At 42.0% G+C, this 23,311-nt stretch overlaps 2 protein-coding genes across 5 annotated transcripts; one reads left to right on the plus strand and one right to left on the minus strand.

Moving 5' to 3' along the window:
* Positions 1-2,192: 2,192 nt before the first annotated feature.
* Positions 2,193-16,163, minus strand: LOC147958072 (uncharacterized). Its single transcript, XM_087531940.1, has 9 exons — positions 15,713-16,163; positions 15,527-15,589; positions 15,279-15,282; positions 3,836-3,908; positions 3,320-3,436; positions 3,165-3,236; positions 2,987-3,041; positions 2,432-2,509; positions 2,193-2,212 (listed from the first exon to the last, which is right to left on the minus strand). Exons 1-9 carry the CDS (start codon positions 15,882-15,884, stop codon positions 2,193-2,195), a joined length of 654 nt encoding a protein of 217 aa, XP_087388066.1. The 5' UTR covers positions 15,885-16,163.
* Positions 4,452-14,038, plus strand: LOC125551759 (uncharacterized). 4 transcript variants are annotated; one of them, XM_087534371.1, is made up of 11 exons: positions 4,467-5,127; positions 9,553-9,731; positions 9,806-9,908; positions 9,976-10,228; positions 10,355-10,558; positions 10,636-10,728; positions 10,807-10,911; positions 11,042-11,873; positions 11,965-12,204; positions 12,294-12,351; positions 13,700-14,038. In XM_087534371.1, the coding sequence occupies exons 4-8, from the start codon at positions 10,028-10,030 to the stop codon at positions 11,402-11,404; spliced, it is 966 nt and encodes a 321-aa protein (XP_087390497.1). In that variant the 5' UTR covers positions 4,467-5,127; positions 9,553-9,731; positions 9,806-9,908; positions 9,976-10,027; the 3' UTR covers positions 11,405-11,873; positions 11,965-12,204; positions 12,294-12,351; positions 13,700-14,038. The 4 variants fall into 4 exon arrangements, with proteins under 4 accessions (XP_087390495.1, XP_087390497.1, XP_087390496.1 ...); XM_087534370.1 differs by having other exon boundaries at positions 11,969-12,204; XM_087534372.1 differs by having other exon boundaries at positions 11,974-12,204.
* Positions 16,164-23,311: the final 7,148 nt, after the last annotated feature.

Raw genomic sequence — 23,311 nt, forward strand, 5'->3', positions numbered from 1 at the left:
GGAATTCATTCCTGAAAAACATCAAACTGCCATTGAATGGTGTCCATGTGTCATCATCTATTCCCCTAAGACAACGAAATTGGGTGACATGCAATCAAACAAGACAAGTTGGGTCTAATTAATCAAAAGCACGCACCTGATTTCAACGAAGAATATGCCGCTGTCTCTTCCCTTGAGCCTTCAATTAATAGTACGAACTCATGGTCAATTTTAATCTGTTAAACAAATGCACATGTGTGAAGCACACAACAACAGATTGATCTGCTATTGGCACTATCGAATGTACATAGAAGCATTCTTAAATATTCTCGTATGATTGGCAGTTATTCATTTTGCGGAAATCCATCAATCAGAAACATATTATTTCCAATCACAAGCATGTTCTTTACTAATTAGCACGACAATGATCTCAAAAGGCACAAGCTTTCCTTCATACATGAGATCCTTGATCATTGTACTAACTGAAAGAGGCTGGCATTAAAAATATATCAAGACAATTATTACAACGTAAGAGTATATTTACAGAAACTGAAAGAAGACTGTTACCTGCTCCATATCACTTTAACTTCTTCACGAAGAAGATCACCAGCACTCAGATGTGCAAACCCATACTCGAATGAGATCCTTGATCATTGTACTAACTGAAAGAGGCTGGCATTAAAAAGATATCAAGAAAATTATCACAACGTAAGAGTATATATACAGGAACTCTTTATGTATTGTGCATTCTAAATTACAAGAAAATTATCGCACGGGCATTGTACTAATATGTGTTGTGCTGCCCTATATGTATTTGATGTTCAAGGAATTCTTTAGGCTTTGGCCTGTAGTCAGCGCACATATATGTTTGGTTCATGCAAGTAAGACACGTGAAATTCCATTATAGGTGGCAGGGGAATGGATTTACTCTAGAAAATTGCTAGGAATTAATCAGCATGTCAAAAGAGAATTAGAGGAGTAAATCACAAAGCTTGTTTCAGCCATTGGAGGAAGAAGTCTGTTACTTATCATCAAAGAAGCATGTTCAACGCACGGCCCTATAATGGAATTACATCAAGAGAAGCAAAGGTGCTCTCAAGTTGTTATGCATATCATATAGCACATGTAGGACAACAAAATGACAGTCATCAAGGAAAATATATAATTACCAAAATCAACCCCAAATCAGCACTCCCCTCGCCATCTATGTATCAGACTACTTGGAACTGAACTGTATGTAAAGCAAGATTTAAGTGTTGACCATTAGTCCTCAATGTCCCATGTGTTCTCCATCATGCTCCTGACTTTACTGTCATACTCTAGTTCGTAGTCTAAATTCAGTTACTGGTTGCACTCACCCCTAAGTGAACACTAAAAGTTTTAACAGGATAAATCACACATATATATCATTACCTTAGTCAATAGAGTCCTGGAACTGTGTCACAAGATCCCGACAAAACTGACCAGAGTTTTCGTAGTTCTCTGAAACTTTTCATGTCTGGTTCGCTACTACTCACAGTTATTTCCTGGATTCAATAAGCCCCATGAAAGCAGACCATTTCTTGGGGTATACAACTGAAAATAAGGTTGTAAAATTCATCAAAATCATCTAGAACAAACAATATGACATACTTTTTGCACAAGTACTGTAAAAACAAGTATTACCTATCCTAGCCTTTTGGCTTGAACTGAAAAAACAGTATGACATACTTTTTTACTCCTACAACTACCTTCGTGATGATAGGAAGAAAGTGTCGCAGACACTCTGCACATTTATTTTGTTGGATTGTGCAGATCCAATTGAGCAGTCCCTAAAGCTGGAAGGATTATAGTTGGAAAAAAAATACCTGGAGGTAACAGCCTTTGTTGTGATAGTACTTGCTTTATTGTCAATGAGGAAGTGCTAGAAGTATGAGAAAAATCCCAGTATACCATCAATTATTGATTACTTGTCAGACCCAAGAAAGCATTCACACCTCCAAGATGTTTGTTAGACTGTTAACATAGCATGAATTCACTTCAGAGTACTCCTTTCTGTACATATAATTAGATAAAAGAGAATACTGGTTATGAACTATATTCATAATATGAATGACAGTGTGAATCTCTCCGGCAAAATTAGGAAGCAAATATTGGTTAGCAACCAAGGTTAAAAGCAAACCTTGCATATGATAATATTGCTATTCTTTTCTTCTTCATTTCCATTTTTTTCTTCAGTCCATAAGTGCATGAACTGAACAACCAAATCAGATTTAAGCAGAAATAGAACAATAGAGGGGTTGGGTGCAGATCATCCAGTTTTAAACATCAAGAACCGGAATTTGCAAAAACAGTAATCTACCTGGCGATGTTGGATGTCGTCCAGCGGAGGAGATGGAGGAGCATGTCCTGATGTCCCAATGGAAACTCCTTGACCTCCATGGAAATCTTGCAGTATTAACTGAAAACTCACCTTGCTTATCAGTATCTGCCTCCAGACCCACAACAACCATAGGGCACCTCCTCCTTGTTCCCATGTGGTTATCTTCCCCTGTTAAAAAGAAGAAACATCATCTGTAAAATCATGGTGATTGAATCAAGGGAACAAAGAGCAAACACACATCGTCGTCTAGAGCTTCAATGTCACTGTGGGAGGCCCATGCACCAGCGGTGATTGGAGACTCGTGCTGACTGCCCCCACCATCAGCGGTGATTGGGTCCTCCGCCACGATTCACCTCATGAGCGCACAAGAATTGATCAAGGTAGTTGACGGTGGTAGAACAACGGTACAGACACCCAAAGTTCTAAATAGAGCGCTAGTCCTCTTAGTGGCGGCTCGGCCAAAAGGTTTGAAACTCTATAGCGTGCTAAGGCCCATTTAGCGTTTCATCATAAATTAATAAAAAATAAAAAAAACATATAATCAGGCATCAAATTAATATATACATGACAATTGATATTCCTGCAAAACTCGGAACCGGCAAATCTGGTTCAAACAAAAAAGAACAAGGGCCATCTTATTCTAACCTGACATCTCAGATGACCACCACCGAACTAATTGCATTCCAAGAAAAGATGTGCCCTGGATGTTTTTAAAAGTTAAAACCCGCATCTCACACTTCCAAATTTTCAAAACTGAGTGGTGCTACATATTATTAAAACAATTCATTGGTTTGTTCTGGCACAATCGGAGGAGGGGATTTACCAGCTCATAGGCACACAAACCAACAGCAAGAGGTATACAGGAGATTGTGTGCCCATGATTTCCCAAAAACACCTGAAAATTTACTACAATTATAAATAAGAGGAGACACGAAGAGAGCAAGGTCAAAAAAGTGACGGGGATGCGTCAGCGTGCACCTCCCAGCGAGGGGAATCGGCCTGAGGGGGCGCCATTGTCGGGATTGGGTAGATGACGTGCTGCCTCGGAGGTCGATGGGACAACGCGGTCGCGTCCATCTCCTCGTTGTGGCCAACCTGACGCAGCAGATGAATACGGACCGGTGTGGCGGCACCAATAAAAGTTTGTATAAACAGGATAATCACAGATCTAATACAACATCAAGGTTCAGGTTTCACGATTGCATTCAGTACATGAATTCTAGATGTGTTATGACTTATGGCTAATGTGTCATTGTACAGTCAAAATTACTCGAATGAAATATAAGAAATCAATTGGTCTTTCACTAACACGATTGTGAGTCAACATTATGTCCACTTTTACAACAGATGACAAGTCATGTCCTAGTTTAAGTTGAAAGGCCTCATTACAACTGAGAGCTTCTTCTAGGATACTTCAGAAGTTTTTTCTACTTTTATTTGCATTGCAGATAATCGAAAGGTATGGTGACAAGACAACCTGTTAATTTGGCATACCTTTAGAGAGCAACTATTGACCTTTCCCTTGAATACAGAGAATTGCTTAATCTGAAGACCAAAGCGAAGCGGGCTGCTAGAATAATAAAACAGACAGTTTGAGCAAAATTAACACCTACCCAAAAATTAGGTGCCCAAAGATAATCCAGGTACACATTGAGGAATGGCATATCCAACTCATCCACTGCAACAAGAAGAGTTTGCGAAAGCTAGAAAATTTGCTTGTTAGCCAATGAAGAAAGACAGAAGCAAACATGCCCGGTTCCTCTTAAAATAAGCTAAGAAGGAGAAACACACTACACCACAACATTTGATTGGGGGCAGTTAACTGTCGGGAGAAAAACCTATTTAAGGGCAAACTAACTGCCGGGACATGTGTTACTGCCGCTAGAAACGTGTTAGGACGGTACAACTGCTGGGAGAACTTTAATAACAACGGCATCTGCACTGCCGGTACACTTTACGGAACAAAATCTGCCGGGAGAACAAAATCTCGGCCCATAATCTGCCGGCCCATGCCGGAGACCGTCTTTGGCGCGAAACGGGAAAACGGCCCTAATAAGCGCGCGCCAGAGAGGAAAAAAAGCGCGCGGCCTGACGAATATTTTGGCCCATTGAGAAATACTAGCGCCGGCCTCCCACGACCAGATCCACAACACGCCACCCCCAAATCCCCTGCATCTAGCAGATCCCCCGCCGCCGCCGCCCTGAAACCTAGCTAGTTCGCGCACCGCGCAGCCGCCTCTGCGCTCGACCACCGCGCGCCAGCGTAGCTCCCCTGCCCCCACCGCCGGCGTAGCCCTCACCACCGCAGCTCCTCTGCCACCGCGCACCCCAATCCGCCCTCCACTGGACCGCAAGCCGCCGCCACCCCCAACTATCCACCACCGGCGGAGGCCCTCCAACCAGCAAACCGCTGCCGCCGTCGCCCCCCATCACGCGTGGCAGACACTCCGCCCCTCCGCCGCCCCAAGAGCCACTGCATCCTGCTGCCGTGGTCACCCCACTCCAGAGCGGCACCTCCGAGCACCCCGTCGGCCACCATCGTCATCGCCAAGCCACACCACCGGCGGACACCATCCTCCGTGGAAGGGCTTCGTCACAGCAACTACGTACTACGCTCGTGCACTTCCTCCCCGAGCAGGCTTCACCAAGCATCAAGTGACGGGTCCGCCTCCTCCACAAGCCCCCGAAGCAGCAGACCACGTGTTGGCCCTCCTCTCCAGCGAGCAGCTTTGCCTGCTGAACATCCTTTCCCTGGACATCGCTGCCTCCTGTACTTCATTGGACAGGTGAGGTTTGGTAGCAATTTGTGTGCCTTCTTTTGTTCTGAATGTGTAGCACTGAACTATTCCGTCAGTTAGAACAAAACATCAATTTTTTATTGCTTTGGTGTAATAACAGCAAAAAAACATATTCATTTAATTTGGGATGAAAGAAAGCTAGTTTTGGAGTTCATTTGTAGCCCTTCAGAACACTGCTACTGTTAATACTGAACGAACAAGTTATTACTGATGCTTTGGAGTTCATTTGTAGCCCTTCAGAACACTGCTGCTGCAAGTGCAATGTTATTACTGAACTTTTTGCTTGTCTACGAACAAAAACTGCTACTGTTATTAGCCCTTCAGATCAAAGAACAGGGACCATTGGTGATTAACAAGTGCATAGCTTAATTAGATTCGTTGACACCTGACTAAGTTGTTTCATTGAGCTTTGGAGTTCATTTAATTTGAGATGAAATAAAGCTAGTTATTTAAGTCTGTTTGTTTAGTTGATGCCCCAAAGTAGTACCATATTTGTTTGTGCTTTGCGAAATAGGAGATGTGGACAGAGAAGGTGCTATGCTTTTATGACATATATGACATTCTTGCTGCTATTTTGGTTTTTGTATTTTCTGAAATTACATGTTTCGGTTAATTATATTCTGTTGTGTGATGGCATTTCTTCTTCGTATTGTATTTCTTGTCGCCTGTACTAGATATTGATGATATGCAATTTGTTACTAGATTTTTTCATTAATAGAAGTAAACTTTCTTTCACATGTTAGGCAATTTTAGTGAAACTGGTCAAGAATGGACAAGAGCTGGATGGATAAAGCTAGAAATACACAAGCATATATAGACGGGGTAGAGAAATTCATAGATTTTGCTTTTACTCATTCAGCAAGAGGGAACACTATACTATGTCCTTGTAGAATTTGCTTGAACTGTTGTTGGTTTGAAGCTAGTGTTGTCTATGAGCACTTGTTATGCGATGGGTTTATTAGTGGGTACAAAAGATGGATATATCATGGGGAGGCATCATCACCTCTTGCATCCGAGAGTGACCATGATGAGGTTCAACCTGATAATTTTCAAGAGGAGATTGACCTAGATGACTATGATGAGATGCTTGAAATGATTCAAGATATAGCACATCAAAACGGGGATTTTAGTGATAGTAGTGGGGAGGATCCAAGTCACCAGGATGCTGAGCCTGAGGGCGTCGACCCTTTTCTAGAGAAGAAAAAGAAGAAAGATGAAGATGCTTTCCGACAATTCATAGCTGATGATAGGGAGGAGCTTTTATCCAGGATGCACAACCTTCTCAAAGCTACGTTTCGTTGTTAGGTTACTCCATGCAAAATCTCTTGGAGGTTGGAGTGATAAAAGTTTTGACATACTGCTAGAGTTGCTAAAAGAGGCCTTTCCAACAGCAAAGCTACCCAAAAAATTTTATGAAGCTAAGAAGATGATAAAATGCCTTGAGCTTGGTTATATAAAAATTCATGCATGTGAGAATGATTGCATTTTGTTCTGGAAGGAACGTGCAAATAAGGATATTTGTCCTACATGCAAAACTTCTCGGTGGAAATCTGAAAAGAATAGTCTTGATGGGAAACATGTACACAAGGTCCCAAGGAAGGTTCTTCGTTATTTTCCAATAAAGAAGAGGCTACAACGCCTTTTTGTGTCCCCAAAGAGTGCAGCGGACTGCAGATGGCATGCTGAAGAACGTACAAGAGATGGACTAATAAGGCATACAGCGGATGCACCTGTTTGGAAGGACTTTGATGGCAAATATCCAGATTTTGCTAAAGATAGTCGCAACATGAGGATGCTTGTAGTATCTGATGGTTTTAATCCATTTAGAACAATGAAGTTATCCTATAGTATCTGGCCTGTTGTAGTAATTTCGTTGAATCTTCCTCCTTGGTTGTGCATGAAGCAGCATAATTTCATCCTCTCTTTGCTAATTCCTGGTCCAAGGTCACCTGGGGGAGATATAGATGTCTTTCTTGAACCACTTATTGATGATTTGAACTCACTTTTTGAGAAGGGTGTTAGAACCTATGACGCCTCCACCGGTAAACCCTTCAATCTGCATGCTGCTGTATTGTCAACTACATCAGACCTCCCAGGCTTATGCACTCTATCCGGGATTGTAACCTCTGGTGAATTTGGCTGTCCATTGTGTGGCTCACATACTTGCTCTCGTCGGTTGAAGGAAGGCAAGAAATTTTGCTATATGGGTCATCGAAGGTTTCTTGATCCTAACCATGAATACAGATTTGATGAAGAATCCTTTGATGGTGTGGAATTAGGGACAGCACCTGTACCACTTACTGGAGAGGAAGTTTTGGCCCTCACTGAAAATAGGAAGACTATTTTTGGAAAGGACCCTTCCGGGAAAACAACCACCAAGAAGCGCAAGGTTGGCGAACCACCAATGGTTCGGAAAAGAAAATCCATATGGTTTAGGTTGAGATACTGAAAAGACTTGCTGCAGCCTCATAATCTTGATGCAATGCACATTGAAAAGAACGTATGTGAAAATATAATTAACACACTTCTATGCATGGATCGAAAATCAAAAGATAATTATAGCTCTCGTAGAGATCTAGAGCATCTTGGAATAAGAAAAGCTCTCCAACCTGTCCTAGTAGGTGAACAATTTGATTTGCCTGCTGCACCCTATGCAATGGACAATGAAAAGAAGAAATTGTTTTGCGAAATTTGTAAGGAAGCTAGGTTCCCTGATGGTTGTGCATCTGATATACGCCGGAATGTCCTTGTGAAGCAGAAAAAGATCGTTGGGCTGAAGAGCCATGACAATCACATTCTTTTGCAGCAATTGCTTCCGCTAGCTGTTCGGAACACATTGCCAAAGGAAGTCGGTGTTGCCTTGGTTCGTGTCAGCAGATTCTTCAAGAAAATATATTCTCCTGTCATTAGCATAAGTGACATGGAGAAGCTAGAGGGAGAAATACCTGAGACCTTGAGCATTCTTGAGGCCATATTTCTGCCATCATTTTTTGATCTTATGGTTCACTTGATGGTTCATCTTCCAACCCAAGTGAGGCTAGGGGGCCCAGTAAAGTACAGCAGCATGTACCCAGTAGAAAGGTCATCCCTGTAAACCTATTTTCTTGGTATCATATGGTTTCTTACTCTTCAAAATAATCTGATATGTGTTACCTATATACTATATAGGTATGATATGAAGCTAAAGGGGTTTGTTCGTACCAAGAGCCACCCCGAGGGGTCAATTGCAGAGGGCTATGTGTTTGATGAGAGCCTTACATTCTGCTCCCGTTATTTACATGGATGTGAGACTAGATTTAACAGAAAATGCAGAAATGACGCCCCTGAGACCAATGTATCTACTATGCCATTTTTTACCAACAAGGGTCGATTTTTGGCTGGAAAACATATAGTGACCTTAGATCACAAGTCATGGCTGCAAGCACATCGATATGTTTTGTTTAATTATGATAACATAGATTCATATTTGAGGTATTTTATTTCCAGGAATTATCATTTGAGCCTATGAACGATATTTGTCATATTGCTGAATTTGCATACTTAACTCCTGCAGCAAGTATGATGCCTATTTAACTTCAATTGGCCACGGGAATAACTTAGAGATTAGTCGCATTCGCCATGAGAAATTCCATGAGTGGTTTAAGCTCCATGTGGCACAACTAATTGCGAGTGGTGAAGATATTTCTGAAGAGATTCAAACTTTAGCTAACGGGCCCTTCTTAGCTGCAAGGAAGTGTAATAGCTATACCATAGATGGGTACAATTTCCACACAAATTCGTATGATCAGGGTAGACCAACCCAAAGCAGCGGGGTTGCTCTTGTATCTCAGATTTTGTCTTCCACAAGCGAAGATAATGAAAATCTTATGGTCAGCAATAAAATATATTATGGTGTGATAACTGAAATCCTTGAGTTAAATTATAACAACAAAGGAAGTATTGTGCTTTTCAAATGTGATTGGGTTGACAACAGTGCACAAGACAAGTGGGTTCAAGTCGATCATCTTGGTGTCACACGTGTGAACTTCAAGCATTTACTCAAGTCTGATGAACCTTTCATTTTTACATCTCAAGCAACTCAAGTGTACTATGTGCAAGATAAGCTTGATAAAGATTGGTATTCTGTTAGAAGCTTTCCTCATCCACGAGACCTGTATGATATGTTTGAAGTGGGAGATGAAGATTTTGACCACCATGATGCACCTACTATGTCAATTGCTGATCTGGATGCTAATGTAGATCTTAGTGTTGATGTTAGAAATATACCTCGTAGTAGGATGGATATAGATGGAACACATGTTCCTGCAGTTCAGCAACCAAAGTGTGTGCCTTTTCCTTAAATTTTTCAGTTACATGCTTATATACTAGATATCCAATGTGTCAATTCTAATGTGCTATAAAATTTCTTTTCAGGAAAAAAAATGGAAAAAGGAAGAGACGAAGACAATGCTGAAGCACGAGAGGAAGAGAGGCTAGCGAATCTTAAAGCAAGAAACAGTGAGGATTTTGCACGATTTGGGTCTTTCAGATTTGCAGATGCTAACGAAGTTTCTGGAGGCAAAGCCAGTCAGCGCCAACCTAAAAGAAAGAAGGTGATATAACATGTTTCTATTTGGTTATTGCATCTATTACTTCAGTTTTACATATCTTGTTTCATTATGTGTAGAGCACCGTAGAAAAGCCTGCTGTTGAAGTAACTCGAGTTCTTAGGTCCCAAATGACTAGAGATGTTGATGACATGCCAAGTGATAACATTGAAGAGCATGAAGGTACATAGCTATTTTCCATGTTAGTTAAAGGATGATATATAGCCTACTAACTATGTTCCATGTTTAGACCATGTGTTGGTTCAAGAAACGAAGGGGAAGAAGGGGAAAAACACACTAGAATGCACAATATGTATGATAGATTGGGGACAGTCCCACCAATCCGTGTGGAGTACAATGGTGATGGACAACCAATTGGGGAAAATGCATCGGAGTTTTCAAACTTCATCTCCACACTTGTGAAAAGTAAAATATCTCTTGGGCATAATGATTGGAGAAAGGTTGATGTTGAGGAGAAAAATCATTTGTGGAAAACCTTAAAGGTATAATCTATAATCTATGATTTCTGCTATAACTTGCCCCTTTATCTCTAGATGACTTGTAGTATAACTTTCCCCTTTATCTAATACATCACCTTACACTCTCCATTTACACTTGCTTGAAAGCAGATGTACTATGTTGTGGATGACAAACTGAAGGATTGGGTAATGGGAAGCGCTGCAAAGAAATGGAGGGATTTCAAATCTGAGTTGAAGACTTTGTATTTTGATGAGAAGATGACCGATGAGGAACTTCAAGTTGTCCCAGATAATAGAGTTAGCCCAACTGATTGGAAAGAGCTTGTTGCTTTTTGGAAAACTGAAGCAGGGAAGGTACGCTGCAAGAAAATATATGTGTAGTTTCCTGCAGTTTTGCTCTAATTTACAATTCATTGAATCAATATTTGTAGCAATGTAGCGAGCAAGGAAGAAAAAATCGAATGGAGATGGAATTATTGCATACATCAGGCAGCAAAAGTCATGCCCGTGTTTCTCATAAAATGGTATATAATGATCTTACATAACTCTATTTTGCACCGTTTCTTGATTGTTATGAACTAATTATAAGAAAATGAATGTAGCATAAGAAGAATGGATACCCCCCTCAGAGACATGAACTGTTTATAGAAACACACACGTGCAAGAAGACTGGTGCCCCTTCAAGTGTGGCTGCAGCAAATATGTTTGTAAGTATTTGAGTTGCAACAATCTTTAGGCTTTGTACTTGTTAGTTTTTTCTCTAGAACATTGGAGTTATAGTCTTTAGTAGACACTATGTTGCTGATGTGTTCATGGATCATATGTTCTGTCTTGTAGAAAAAGATAGAAGAGAAGTCAAATGAGCGTCCAGAACTTTTAGAAAAAAGCATCAAGCAAGGTGACCTCTTCTCGCATGTCGCGGGGAAGGAGAGGAATGGGTATGTGAGGTGTATAGGTCTAGGACCAAGTGCGGCAGGTTTGGGCATGCCGGGTACTAGAAAGCTGAAATCCACGAAGCTTCAAATGGCCGAGGAAGAAGCAAAAGAAGCTCGACAATCAAATGCAATTCTTGTCGAGCGTGTAGATAAAATGGAGCATAATTTCCAAACAGTAGTTACAACTCTGAAGGATGAACTTCAACAAATGAGGACTGTTACAATCAAATGTGCAGCAAAATATTCAGTTCAATCCAGACTATGACTTGTCTCACTCTGGATATGGATATGGATATGGATATCGACATGAAGGTGGATATGAAGGTGGATATGGAGGTGGCCATGGAGGTGGATATCGACATGAAGATGGATATGAAGGAGGATATGGAGGTGGATATGGACAGGAAGGGGGGTATGAACATGAAGGGGAGTATGAGCATGAAGAGAGTGCAGAATCTGCCACCCGCAGCCATGAGGTGCGGCAAGAGAAAGAAGCAACCATTTTGCATAAGAAGGCTCAAGAAGCACTCTTGCAAAAGAAGTTAACAGCACCCACTCAGAAAAACTTTGTACTTTCTAGTACCGCTCTACATGAGGTGCTGCAAGAGAAGGAATCAACCATTTTGCAAAAGAAGAAGGCAACAGGGCTCACACAACAAAGTAAGGATGTGGCACTTCATCGCCACAAGATGGAAACAAGCAAGGAAGTTGCAATCACACAAAAAAACCAGCAGGTCAGATGGTACTTTGTTTATATTTTGTTGCTCTTTCTTGTTTAGACAAAGACACTTTTGCTTATCTGAGTTCTTTTTCATGCTTACTCAGAAAGGAAAGGATGTGATCTTGTACAATGTTTATCGAGATCATAGTATCCCAGTGGCAAAAGCAACCATTCTATCAATTGATCGTAGAAAGGTGGTAGGTGGTCAGGAGCTTGGCTCTGAATATTGTGAGGTTGCCGTGAACTATGTAATAAAAAGGGATGCTATACTACCTCGTGGTGTTTGGAACATGACCACCATGGGGCAAGTTCAAGGGCGATGTATCGCGTGGCCATACAAGCATGTGAGCTTTTGTTCTTATTTTCTTATGATTAAACTTACCAATGACTATGATGGTTGATTGCTGAAAAAGCTTTGCTTCTATGTATGCAGTTGGAAGTGGACAAGTCTATGGAAAAAGCAGGAATGCGACCACAAGCAGGCTGAGGAGGTAATATACATGTTTCTCTTGGCTGCTATGTGGGTGATGTTGACTTGCTGCATGGTTAATTGCCTGATCTATGTGACCGGGCCGATGGAGACTTTTATTGGATGTTGTTCTTGCATGTCCTGTGTATGCATGTTCTTGCATATGACTAGTGGAAGATTTTACATGTCCATTCTTGCATAACATCTTCCACTATTGTCTCTGTATACTTGTTGTCCTGTTTGTCTAGTCAGTTACGGATCTGTCATTGAATTTTTTCTTGTTTCAAGTACACTAAAATATTTATCCCATTTTATACTGCAGCCAGAGTCTGACTGTTCGTTTCCGGCATGACTTGAACTTTTATATGATGCAGATTGCAAGGAGTTTGGTACCTTCACAAATAGGAATGAGTATTCTAGCAACAGGACCATATTTCGTCCCTGATTGCACATGGCCTGTTTTTTAGATGCATGCCAAGTAGTATATACTTCTACCTTATTTCTAAACTGATCAGTCTCCGTTAAAGTTTCACAACTTAAGGTTGAAAAATCTTCATTTTGGTTTAATAATATAATAGATAGATGCTGCCAATTCTTGATAAGTGGTCACTTTAGTCGATAACTTGGTATACATGTTTACCTCTACCTCTGGAGTGAGGTTTATATTTACCCTTTCCAACAATTGCATGTTAACTTGGTATACGTGTTGCTTATGTCCTGTTCTGGAATGGCATCGAGCCCATTACTTGCAGAATCATCAGCCTTCCCTTTATCAAGCCCAATACTTGCAGAATCATCAGCCTTTTCTTTCTTATTTTTCTTGGCAGTTGACATAGTTGATGCTTTCTTAGGGGTAGCTTTCCTAGCCTCCTGTTGTTCTTTGGTTGGTTTAGCTAATCAAGATCTTCAGTGTGTACAGCATGTTAGATGCATCCAATTTTTGAAACCTGTGAATAGTTTACCATCCAAAGATGATGTTATTAATTAGTATCTCTGACGTGATTGTTCTATTGTATTATTGTCCTGTACTGCTGTGACGATGTGACTATATCAGATTGTTTTGGTAATTTGCTACTGAAATATTGATTCCTTCATGCTTTGTTCGATAATACTTGGCTGCACGTGAGCAATATTAGTGTTCCTGTATACTAGCCGAGGCATAGGCGCATAGTTTGGTTTTTCAAAAAATTGCCACTTTGTACTATGGTGTATTCTTTTGTACATGTGTCATATTATTCCTTGAGATGCAAAGAATGACTACTCTCCAGGTCTTTGTAAATGTTCCTTGAGTTTAACTGTAGCATGTCAACTTCAATGTTAATTTAAATTCTCAAACGAGAGCTCCCTATTGAGTATCCTATGTGTTGCAGGTTTCCCGAAGGTACACAAGTCAAATGAAGGTTTGGAAGATTTTCAAGCTCCTGAAGATTTGGAAGACCTACAATAGTTGGTGGAGTGTTTATGTAATATGCTTGTTTACTTTGTGAAACCTGGACACACTTGCTCCGCTCATTTTGCTGGTTGTTAAGCCGTTCTGCTCATTTTGGTTGTGTGGCACACCCAGAAACATGTACTTCTCCATTTGTCGCACTATTTACTTTTGTTGGTTGTGTGGCACATTTTAAAACATATCTGCACTGTACCTTTTGTGGCACAACCTCCTTATATGTATATTATGGTTATGTTTATCCAATGACGTTTTAAGGTTCTGGATGAGGCCTGATATTATTTTGATTGAAGTGTGTGGATGAGACATATACGACTTTGATTGAAGTATATAAATTGTACGTGTGATATGTCCTGATTGACTGAACATACTAAATGGATATTACATAGGGGATGCCCAGAACAATTAGGTAGTGAAATCTACATACTGGCAAAATAACTGCCGGGTCAACACTCTTCTGCCGGCAGTTTGACTGCCAGTAACTGATATTCCACGTGTCTTGGCTAATCTGCCGGGAGAAACGAAACTGCCGGCAAATAAATGCACTAGGGCAGTAGGACTGCCGGGAATATTTTATCTGCCGGGACAAGTAATCCCCGGCAGCCGTTCTCGTGGCGGTTCTATCTGCCGGGAGAAATACTGTCCCGGCAGATAGTGTGCCGCTTGAAGTGCTTTCACATGCCGTTGCATCAGTGTTGTGGTGTAGTGACATGAACCTTAGGTTACTGTTCAGGCTTAGGTATCGTACATTGGCAACAAACAATATATGATGTTCCCTTTGGTTGGATGCATTTTCTTTCTACCTAGATTGAGTCAAAATTAGATGATGCACACATTCCGACTAAAGTACATGTACACATCCAGTGGCACATGCAAATAAAATCAAGAGCGACCTCTCCAAATCATAGCCTAACACAATCAAGATCTTTATCAGTCTTCTTCTCAGGCTACATGTAAATCTTCTCTAGTAGTCCTATGAGCATAAACAACAGCTCGAATCTACAAAATTGAGGAGCAATTCGGTACAGAGGTAACCACCTTTACAATGACAGGCAACCACCTTTACAATGACAGTTTATAATACTATAAGTTAATAAGCGTCCAAGGCAAGTTGTGTGATTTCCAAGCCTTCAGAAACCATTATATCAAGATACCTAGGATTATTTGGTTCACACTATTTTATGCTAAGAATTTTAGCTTGAACGCAGTACACTTTATGTTGGTCTGGGCTTCGAGTTACCTAAAGAAAATACATTTACGCCTCCAATTCGACGACGACAAGATGCAAATAAAATGTTGAGAGAAAATGTATTTATCCTTTTATCGACATCACCAAAAAATAGAGATAGTACCATCCAAATAAACTGTAATTCATCACGTGGATGTTGCATTCAGTACAAAGGCTTATGAAATTATACTCCTGCAGTTGTTCTTGAACATGTGAATTAGTTCTTCTCAAGTAAAATGAACAGTCATTCATCAACTTGCATCTGGACATTAACGAAGCTGAATATAATCTTGTTAGTACAATTCCATAGAAGTAACTACTGTACATCTTGAAAAATGAAAACATTAAATGATGGATAAATTGAACCGATCATGGCCTAGCAACGAAATTCCAAACAATATATGTATCACTTGAATTGCCTAATTTTGAATACTGAAAAGATACACATGAATCTGTCAGACTGATACTGAAAAGATACACATAATTCTTGCAACAGGGCAGCAAGACGACCTTGGGGTTGGCGTGAGAACACGATGCACAGACTGGCACTTCCGATTCCTGCCTCGGTGGCTTCGCGTGTGGAGGCTGCACGACGTGAGGAGGTGAGAACAGCATGAGAAAATCTCATCCGTGAAGTGCCTGCAGCACAACTACACACAACCAATTCAAAATTAGGAACTTGCAGATTACGAGCCCCTCGCAACTAACCTGGACAATCAGGGGAGGGTGTAGGGGCTACATGAACTGTGAGAGGAAGGAGAGGACTGGGACGTGGGCCCGCGACAGAGGATCCGACGGCGTCCCGATCGCAGTATGTCAGCCTGGGGGACGAACTCGGCGGCGGTGGCAGAAGGCCAGGAGGTCTCGCGAAAGCCCCCATTGACGCTTTCGACGAAGTAGCTCCAGACGGCGGTGGGGAAAAGTGAGGAGAGGTGGCGGCGGGGCAGCGAGGGTAAGAAACCCTAGTGGCGGCCGGGCATGTTGGTGGGGTTAGGAGCGTTCTCGCATGGGGGAGTGGAGAGGTGGAGCTGCTCCTGCCGCCGCGCTCGAAGAAGAGGCCCGTCCGGTGGAGCAGTACGGGTAGCGGCGGAGTGGGAGATGCGGCGGCGGCGGAGTGGGAGACGAGGGAAAGAGAAAACGCAGCCAGAGGTTAACCTTCGTAGGTTTATTTTCGGTTGTACGTGGATGGGTGTGGGTTGGGGCTTTAGGAGGAGGTTTTTTCGGTTTGTGGTGGCTAAGTCAGAGGTGGGAGGAAGTATCAAAAAAAATCATTGGAGGTGGGACTAAAAAAACCTAGAAGCGAGACTACCAACTGCTTTATTAGGAGTAGAGATAAACTAACCTACGCTACATTCAAGGCCGGTGAGCGGCGTGGGAATCGTCGCTGGCAACCGAACAAGCGGCGTGGAGACGTGGGAATCATCGCTTGTTTAGTGACCTTTTCTTTTTTTCGAAAAAGAGGATGACCCCGGCCTCTGCATCTGGGAGATGCATGCGGCTATTTTATTAATTATTCTCGAGTACCTTATAAAATAGAACAACAATATGCCTGAATCCGCCATCTTAACAACATCTGTCGCTACTCCTATTCATATGATAAGGGGTGCAAGCTCGGCCACATACCCAGACCTCTCACCTAAGCCTAACATCTAAAGTGGGAGGACCCAACCAAGCCATCTACTGGGTCCGGGGCACAAACCGGTCCGATGCATTCACATATGTCTGTGGCCGCCATCTTTCACTGGTCCATCTTCAGAGCATATTGAGGTGGTCAACCTTGGCAGATACTCCGCCATCGACGCCACCACGACGCCAGACGATGACCTCCACCTACGCAAGCCTTGGCAGGTCCTCTGCCATCGATACCACCACGACGCCAAACGACGACCTCCACCTACGCGAATCCATCTCCAAGCAACGGACGTAGATCCATGCTAGGATAGGTCCGCACCACCGCCGTCGCCCACCACCCGCAAGCGCCACCCAACCTCAAGGTTCCTTAAGTGGCGCCTTCAAGAAGGGAACGGCGCCGTGAGCACCACCGCCACCCAACAAAGTTAGGGCTTTCGCCCGGGAGACCTAGGGGAAGGGGAAGTGAGGAGATCAGTCCATATCGACGGCTCCAAGGAGGGGAACGACGCCCTCAGGCGTCACCATCTGCCTGGCTGTTCATGGCCGGCCAGGGATTTCACCCGAACTAGATCCCCGCCACCAGCAATGCCTTTTGTACAGAACCGGCGACCAAGGGAAGTGCGGCCTGACCAGGCTAGCCCGCACGCCGAACATGGGAGGAGGGGAGGCGCCAGATCGCGCGCACCGACCGCCACATAAGCCGCCGCCTGCCGCCAACAACCACTGGGATCCCACCGCCCGCGCGGCCAGGACGCCAGATCCACCGCCAGCACGGCTGCTCGCCGGAGCCTGCCATGCCTCGCCAAAGGAGCTGCCACTCCAGATCCGGGACTCCCGACGCACAGGCAGGACAGTCGAGGCCCCGCCGCCACCATCCTTGACGCCCTGGGCTTGCCCGGTGGCTTCCTTATGCGGCGACGAGGAGGTGGGGCGAGGTGGGGAGGGGGAGGCGACGCGGTGGTTGCGGGCGCTTGTTCAGTGACATGAATTGGAAACCTACGCATGGGATGATAATCAAGGATGTATGAATGTGCCTCCGTCTCACATTCTCGTTATTCAACGGGGGAAGGAGAAGGAGGATGATTAATTGTGCAGATACCAATGACCGGCCACTGCTCGTAAGTCAGTGATAAACACATATCGCGAACATGTTAATTATGTATGAGGGCCGTCAGTGATAGTAATCTTGTCCATGTGAAGCGAACGAGAGTTGAAGAACACCATGTCACAGATTGGTCAATTTAGATCAGTGAGTGTTGACTATCCTGAGAAGTGTAACACTCATGAGTTTTGGCTAGGCCGTCTGTGATGACCCTCATCACTAACGCGTAGCAGTCGCCGGTCAGTGATGAGGGGTCAGTAGTGTTCGGATATGTAGTAGTGGTAGCACAGTTGCAGAGGAGCTCAAGGAGGCGAGCTGAGCAGAGAGAACTCACATGAGTCGACTGGTGCCCCAGAGAGAGAGAGAGAGAGAGAGAGAGAGAGAGCTTGATGGATAAATCCAATAGGGGAATGAGGTGGAAGGGCGTCGGGGCGTGGCACCGTGTGGTACCAGAAGCAGATGGGCCAAGATCAACTGAGCTAAGAATAAAGGGGTTGTTTATTTTTCTTCTTTATTTCCTACAATAGCACAAGGTTCAGTTTGAGGTTAAGAATTTTCCTAATAAGATTTGGAAATATTCATAGGTGTTATAAATAATACTTCTTCATTACCATTAATTTTAACAGGTTTGTCCTTGTTGTACTTGACCGTTATTTAATTCAAAATTCGAAATTTTCCCCGAATGTTGGCTTAGCATGGCAACTAGGTGAGTTATCATCCCAAAGCTCATGAACATTTTTCTTGAGGTGCTAAGAGAAATATTAGCCCCAAATATATTTTGTTCATGAAACTTTACTTAGGAACCGTCATAAAAAATTTATCCACAGACCTGATTTGCTCATGCATGAAACTTTACTCAGGAATGATCACCAAAAGTATAATTTACAGACATGCCAATATACGAATTTGGCACAATTAGCTCTTGATTCAAATACCAAGACTATTCCTAATCCTTTGGAAATAATTAGGGGATTATAGCAACAGTTATGATCTAGTAGAAATACTAGGTCAATAAGTTGTTGACATTTTCGTGATATATTTCATTTTAAAGCATGTTTCCTGCATTTTACAAGGTTATAAGGTTTAGATTATTTTATCCATGCAACTACATGCATAGATGACATGAGATGCATTATGCTATGTGACCATCATACTATTAATAGCAAAGTTAACAATCTGGGTCGCTACAAATGCCACCAAAATCCTACATCAATAAATCCCCATAATTCTTCCTCTGGCACCCTCTCTAGACACGCAATATCTTCTGGATATAGACCCCCGCAACTCTGGGGGACCATTGGTGGTGTCTCTGAACAACCTGAAACTCCGGGCATCTGACCCCCGGATCTCAGACATTCTTGTGGCTTCTCCTCTAGACAACCAAAAACTCCGGGCTTTGTACTCCAGATCTCTAGGGTGCTCGTAACTCTAAACTTGCACATGATCTTCAGTCCTCCGTTCAATTGAGGGTAATGTTTGGAAACATGGGGGGAAACTATATAAGCCATCAAGATCTCTGATTTAAAGAGAAGAATATATTGGGATCTAGAAGTAGCAAGTGAAGAGAACTGTGAATCATCATGATGGAGTTCATATGAAGTACTAGAAGCAACCAAGATGAATATGAGTTATTTGTAGGTACTCAAAGGTTAGCATGCTTGGGATTATGAGTTGAAGATAAGAATTAAAGAGAAGAATCCAAGACATGGCTTCGAGATATGGGCATAATGTGTTCATGAGTTTGCATCAAGTGTTGATGGAAGTATCTAAAGTGAAGAATTAATTATGCCTCTCAAGATATTGTAACGGGCCTTTAGAAGAGCAAGTGATGACTAGTATGGCATTCATGGATAAACTTGATATGGTCATGAAAGAGTCCCTGGTGGTCATGTCTTGAAACAATTAAGTGAAATGAAGAGTTCATTGTAAGAAAACAAGATGTAATGCGCTGACGAAACCCATCAGTTCACCTACCGGTTCATGGCCGTTGCGCTTGGGATCTAGACTGGACCCGCTGACCAACACTAGTCTTTCCTGCTCACTTTGTTTTTAATCACACGCACCCGGGTTCAACTTCACAATTGGTCACCCATCCTCAAATTGCTCCAAGCCCAGAATATTGAGGTTTCTTTTGGAAGGGCTCCTGAAAAAGAAGGTGCACCTTGCCAATATGAGTAGTCTATCAATTAAGCCGGGATGTCACACAAGGTAGAGCATGAAGTGAAAAGAAATGTTTGACCAAGATTAAGCCCAATGATGGATTCTAATGATCAACACACGAGCATAAATGATGTTTCACATGGGAACAAGTGATATACTGGTATGGTAAGCAATTACTAATTGCTTTGTGCGCTAATCCGTACTATTTATTTGTATGTCTATGTTGGTTAAGTGACACTCAAGGACTTGCATAAAATGAAAATTTTCAACACTTTTGCATTTTTTATCCTATTTTTTTTATCTTGAGTGTCCATGTGCACGTAAAATGTCGTAGTATCTTGGGGTAGCGCGGATATCCGGTGTCCCAGAACTCTAGGGTGTTGCTCTAGATCTCCAAGGTACCCAAAGAGGGTGTTGAAATGTAGACCACTAACATGTTATGCTCTTGATGATGTATGAATAGTAGGACTGATGTTGCTATCGAGTGTAGCTATTGAGTGTATCTACAGGACATTGGTCCATTATTGTAGAAAGAATTGTGATGGTGGACCCCCCATTTAAAAATGAAAAAGTTGTTGGTATGCGGGAGGACTCAAATGTTTGTTGATTTTATTAGAGTCTTTAGGAAGCTACACTTATGGCAAGGTTAAAAGCTCATTGCTCGTGAGTTTAATGAGCTCTTGATAACTGAACTTGTTTTAGCTCGTGCTTGTTAGTTAATGCTTCATTTGGAGATGCACGGTATTGGGTTTGGGAAAAGTAGCAATGACTAGGGATGCTTCATTGAAGAATGTCATGCGTCTCCAATCCCTTCATAATAATTTACTTTCCACTATTCAATTGGGCCGTGCCAGTTATAATTCCATCTTTGATGAATTTCATGTGCTTGTCTTTAGGAGAGATAATCTAAGTGATCTTTGTGGGACATATTGAGCATAACCTTTACGTGCCTTATTTCTTGAAAGAGACTACTCATCGGACGTGTCTAATCACCAAGGCTGAGGTGGGGGTGGCTATGGCACTATAGGCTTGCCCACGCTTCTATGAGAAATTTAAAGGGGAGCACATTCTTTGACTAACCAACATGTCTTTTGCCAAAGATTGTTCCTGTAGTTAAGTTGTATTAAATAAAATTATCGCATTGCTCCAAGCATATACTTTTGGAATTATGTGTCCCGCAGCAATAAATTAACTATTACTATCCGAAATATCTCACTATTAAATTATACTTCCCATATCCGGAATTAGTTGACACTCAAACGAATGTACCAGACGTGAGTTGACGCTCAAATGGATGTATCTAGCATGAAAATACGTCTAAAAAGACTATCCAGGCGGGAGGTACTAGATCATATAGTTAGATTATAACGCTAATATTAATCTACATTATTAGAGTAATATACATTCTATTATGGTGTATTGCTCACAAACACGTGCTAGGGATTCAACGGGTAGAATCCATTACCAGACATATTATATTGTGAATGGTAGTCTGATCTGGACTTTACAATTAGTCCACAACTATCAACATTTGGTCGTGTTTCCCGTGCTCATCAAGTTCGAACAACTCATCAAGCTGATTAACCCTTTAAAAAAGTTGATTAACCTTACTTACGAATTTATGAGTAAAGCAACAAACAGTTCTGAATTGATTTTTTTCGGATAAGGAATTCCTCCTTTCGTACAAAAATATATGCAAAATGAGCTTTAAAAGCACCAAAAGATTGTGCAACAACAATTGTGTGTATGCCTCTTTTCCTCAATGGTGGATTCATCGGCTCTGCAACAGTTTCTTGAGCTTGAGTATTTCTCTCATCATCATGCCTTCAACTCACTAGTAGAAAAAGGCCATTTGTCCCGGTTCATAAGGCCCATCTGTCCCGGTTGGGGAACCAGGACTAAAGGGTTGTTACTAATGGCCTAGGCCTTTAGTCCCGGTTCTTATACTAACCGGGACAGATGGGCCTCCACGTGGCCGCTCCGGCGAGCCCAGGCAGGAGGGTCTTTGGTCCCGGTTGGTAGCACCAACCAGGACCAATAACCTTCTACGCGTCAGCAATTCAGGGGCTGATTTTTTGTTTGAAAGGAGTTAGTTTAGGGGTTTTGGGGGTTAATTTAGGTTGTTATAGGTAGCTAATAGAGAGATGTGTCCTCTCTTATCTCCGTGCTACTGCTACTGCTACTGCTATGCCTAAACATGACTTAGATTGAAGTGAGGCAACATGTGGTGCATGTCGAAAGTAATACTAATCCTAACTTGATCAAGTTTGGATTGTACTACATTCGACATGCACCACATGCATCTTGCCTTCACATCAATCCAATCCATGTTCATTTCACCCATAGATATATAATAACTCTTCATGCTCGCATCATGCATCATCATAATAACAAGTCCTACTAATCATCATCATACAACTTCTACTCGTTATTAATAACAAGTCATACGATCATCATCCTGATAGTCATCGAACCAACCCTACTTAATTGTTCTTAGCACATGATCATCAGTATTATGCAGGACCTAAATACCCTATTTAAAGTAAAATAGCATAAAAAATATAGATCCTGACTCTCCATTATGGAGAATGGAGATCATCCTGTCTCTAATTCTTGAGCGGCGCTTCCTTTTGCTTCCAAGAACCTCCTTACGACTGTCTATACATTTTTTCCATTCTCTGATTAGCATGTCTCCACTTCTTTTAGAAATTTGGTATGGACAGTTGAGATTCGTAGGATGACCTGGATATATGTTCAAAACACGAAGGCTGCCATTCTGATACATCAAATGAGGCACACAATCCTCTGGGATTCTCTGTTGAAAAACATAGTAATAACTTCATAGTTAGCAATGATGTACTAGTTTTAGAAGTATGCAAAAGATGCACGGATGACGTAATAGTAAAAAATCTTACCAGGGTATCTCCATGGTAGTTACCGTAGTTCAACACGTGCACTAGTGGCACGTATTGACCATAATGTTGAGGAGTTTGATTGTAGATATTGTAATTCTCAAGATCAGTACAAAATCCGACCAGATGATTTTTCTCCTGATAAGTTAACTCGGAGCCATCGGTGTAGTGGGTTTTGTCTACCATGTTCGGCACATTGTTTGAACAAAAAATAAGCTGTCAATGGAAATAAGCTGTCAACTATTTTGAAATAAACAATATAAATTAGTTAATAATTAACTATGTTTGAGAAACTCACATAGCGGTAGAACTGGAGGCGTATCAACAAGGACCCAAATGTCCATATTGTCTTGGTCGATGTCAGGATCACCAAGATCCATGGTGAAATGAATACACTCATGAAAACCATACATCTTGCAAAATGCTTCCCAATTTTTGCAACCAAAATGGGTTACGCTCTCAGCATTATACAGATTTACTTCAAAATCCACATCATGATGG

Source organism: Triticum urartu, chromosome 7A (genome assembly GCF_056163025.1).
Source record: "Triticum urartu cultivar PI428250 chromosome 7A, HENAU_Tu73, whole genome shotgun sequence".
NCBI lineage: Eukaryota > Viridiplantae > Streptophyta > Magnoliopsida > Poales > Poaceae > Triticum > Triticum urartu.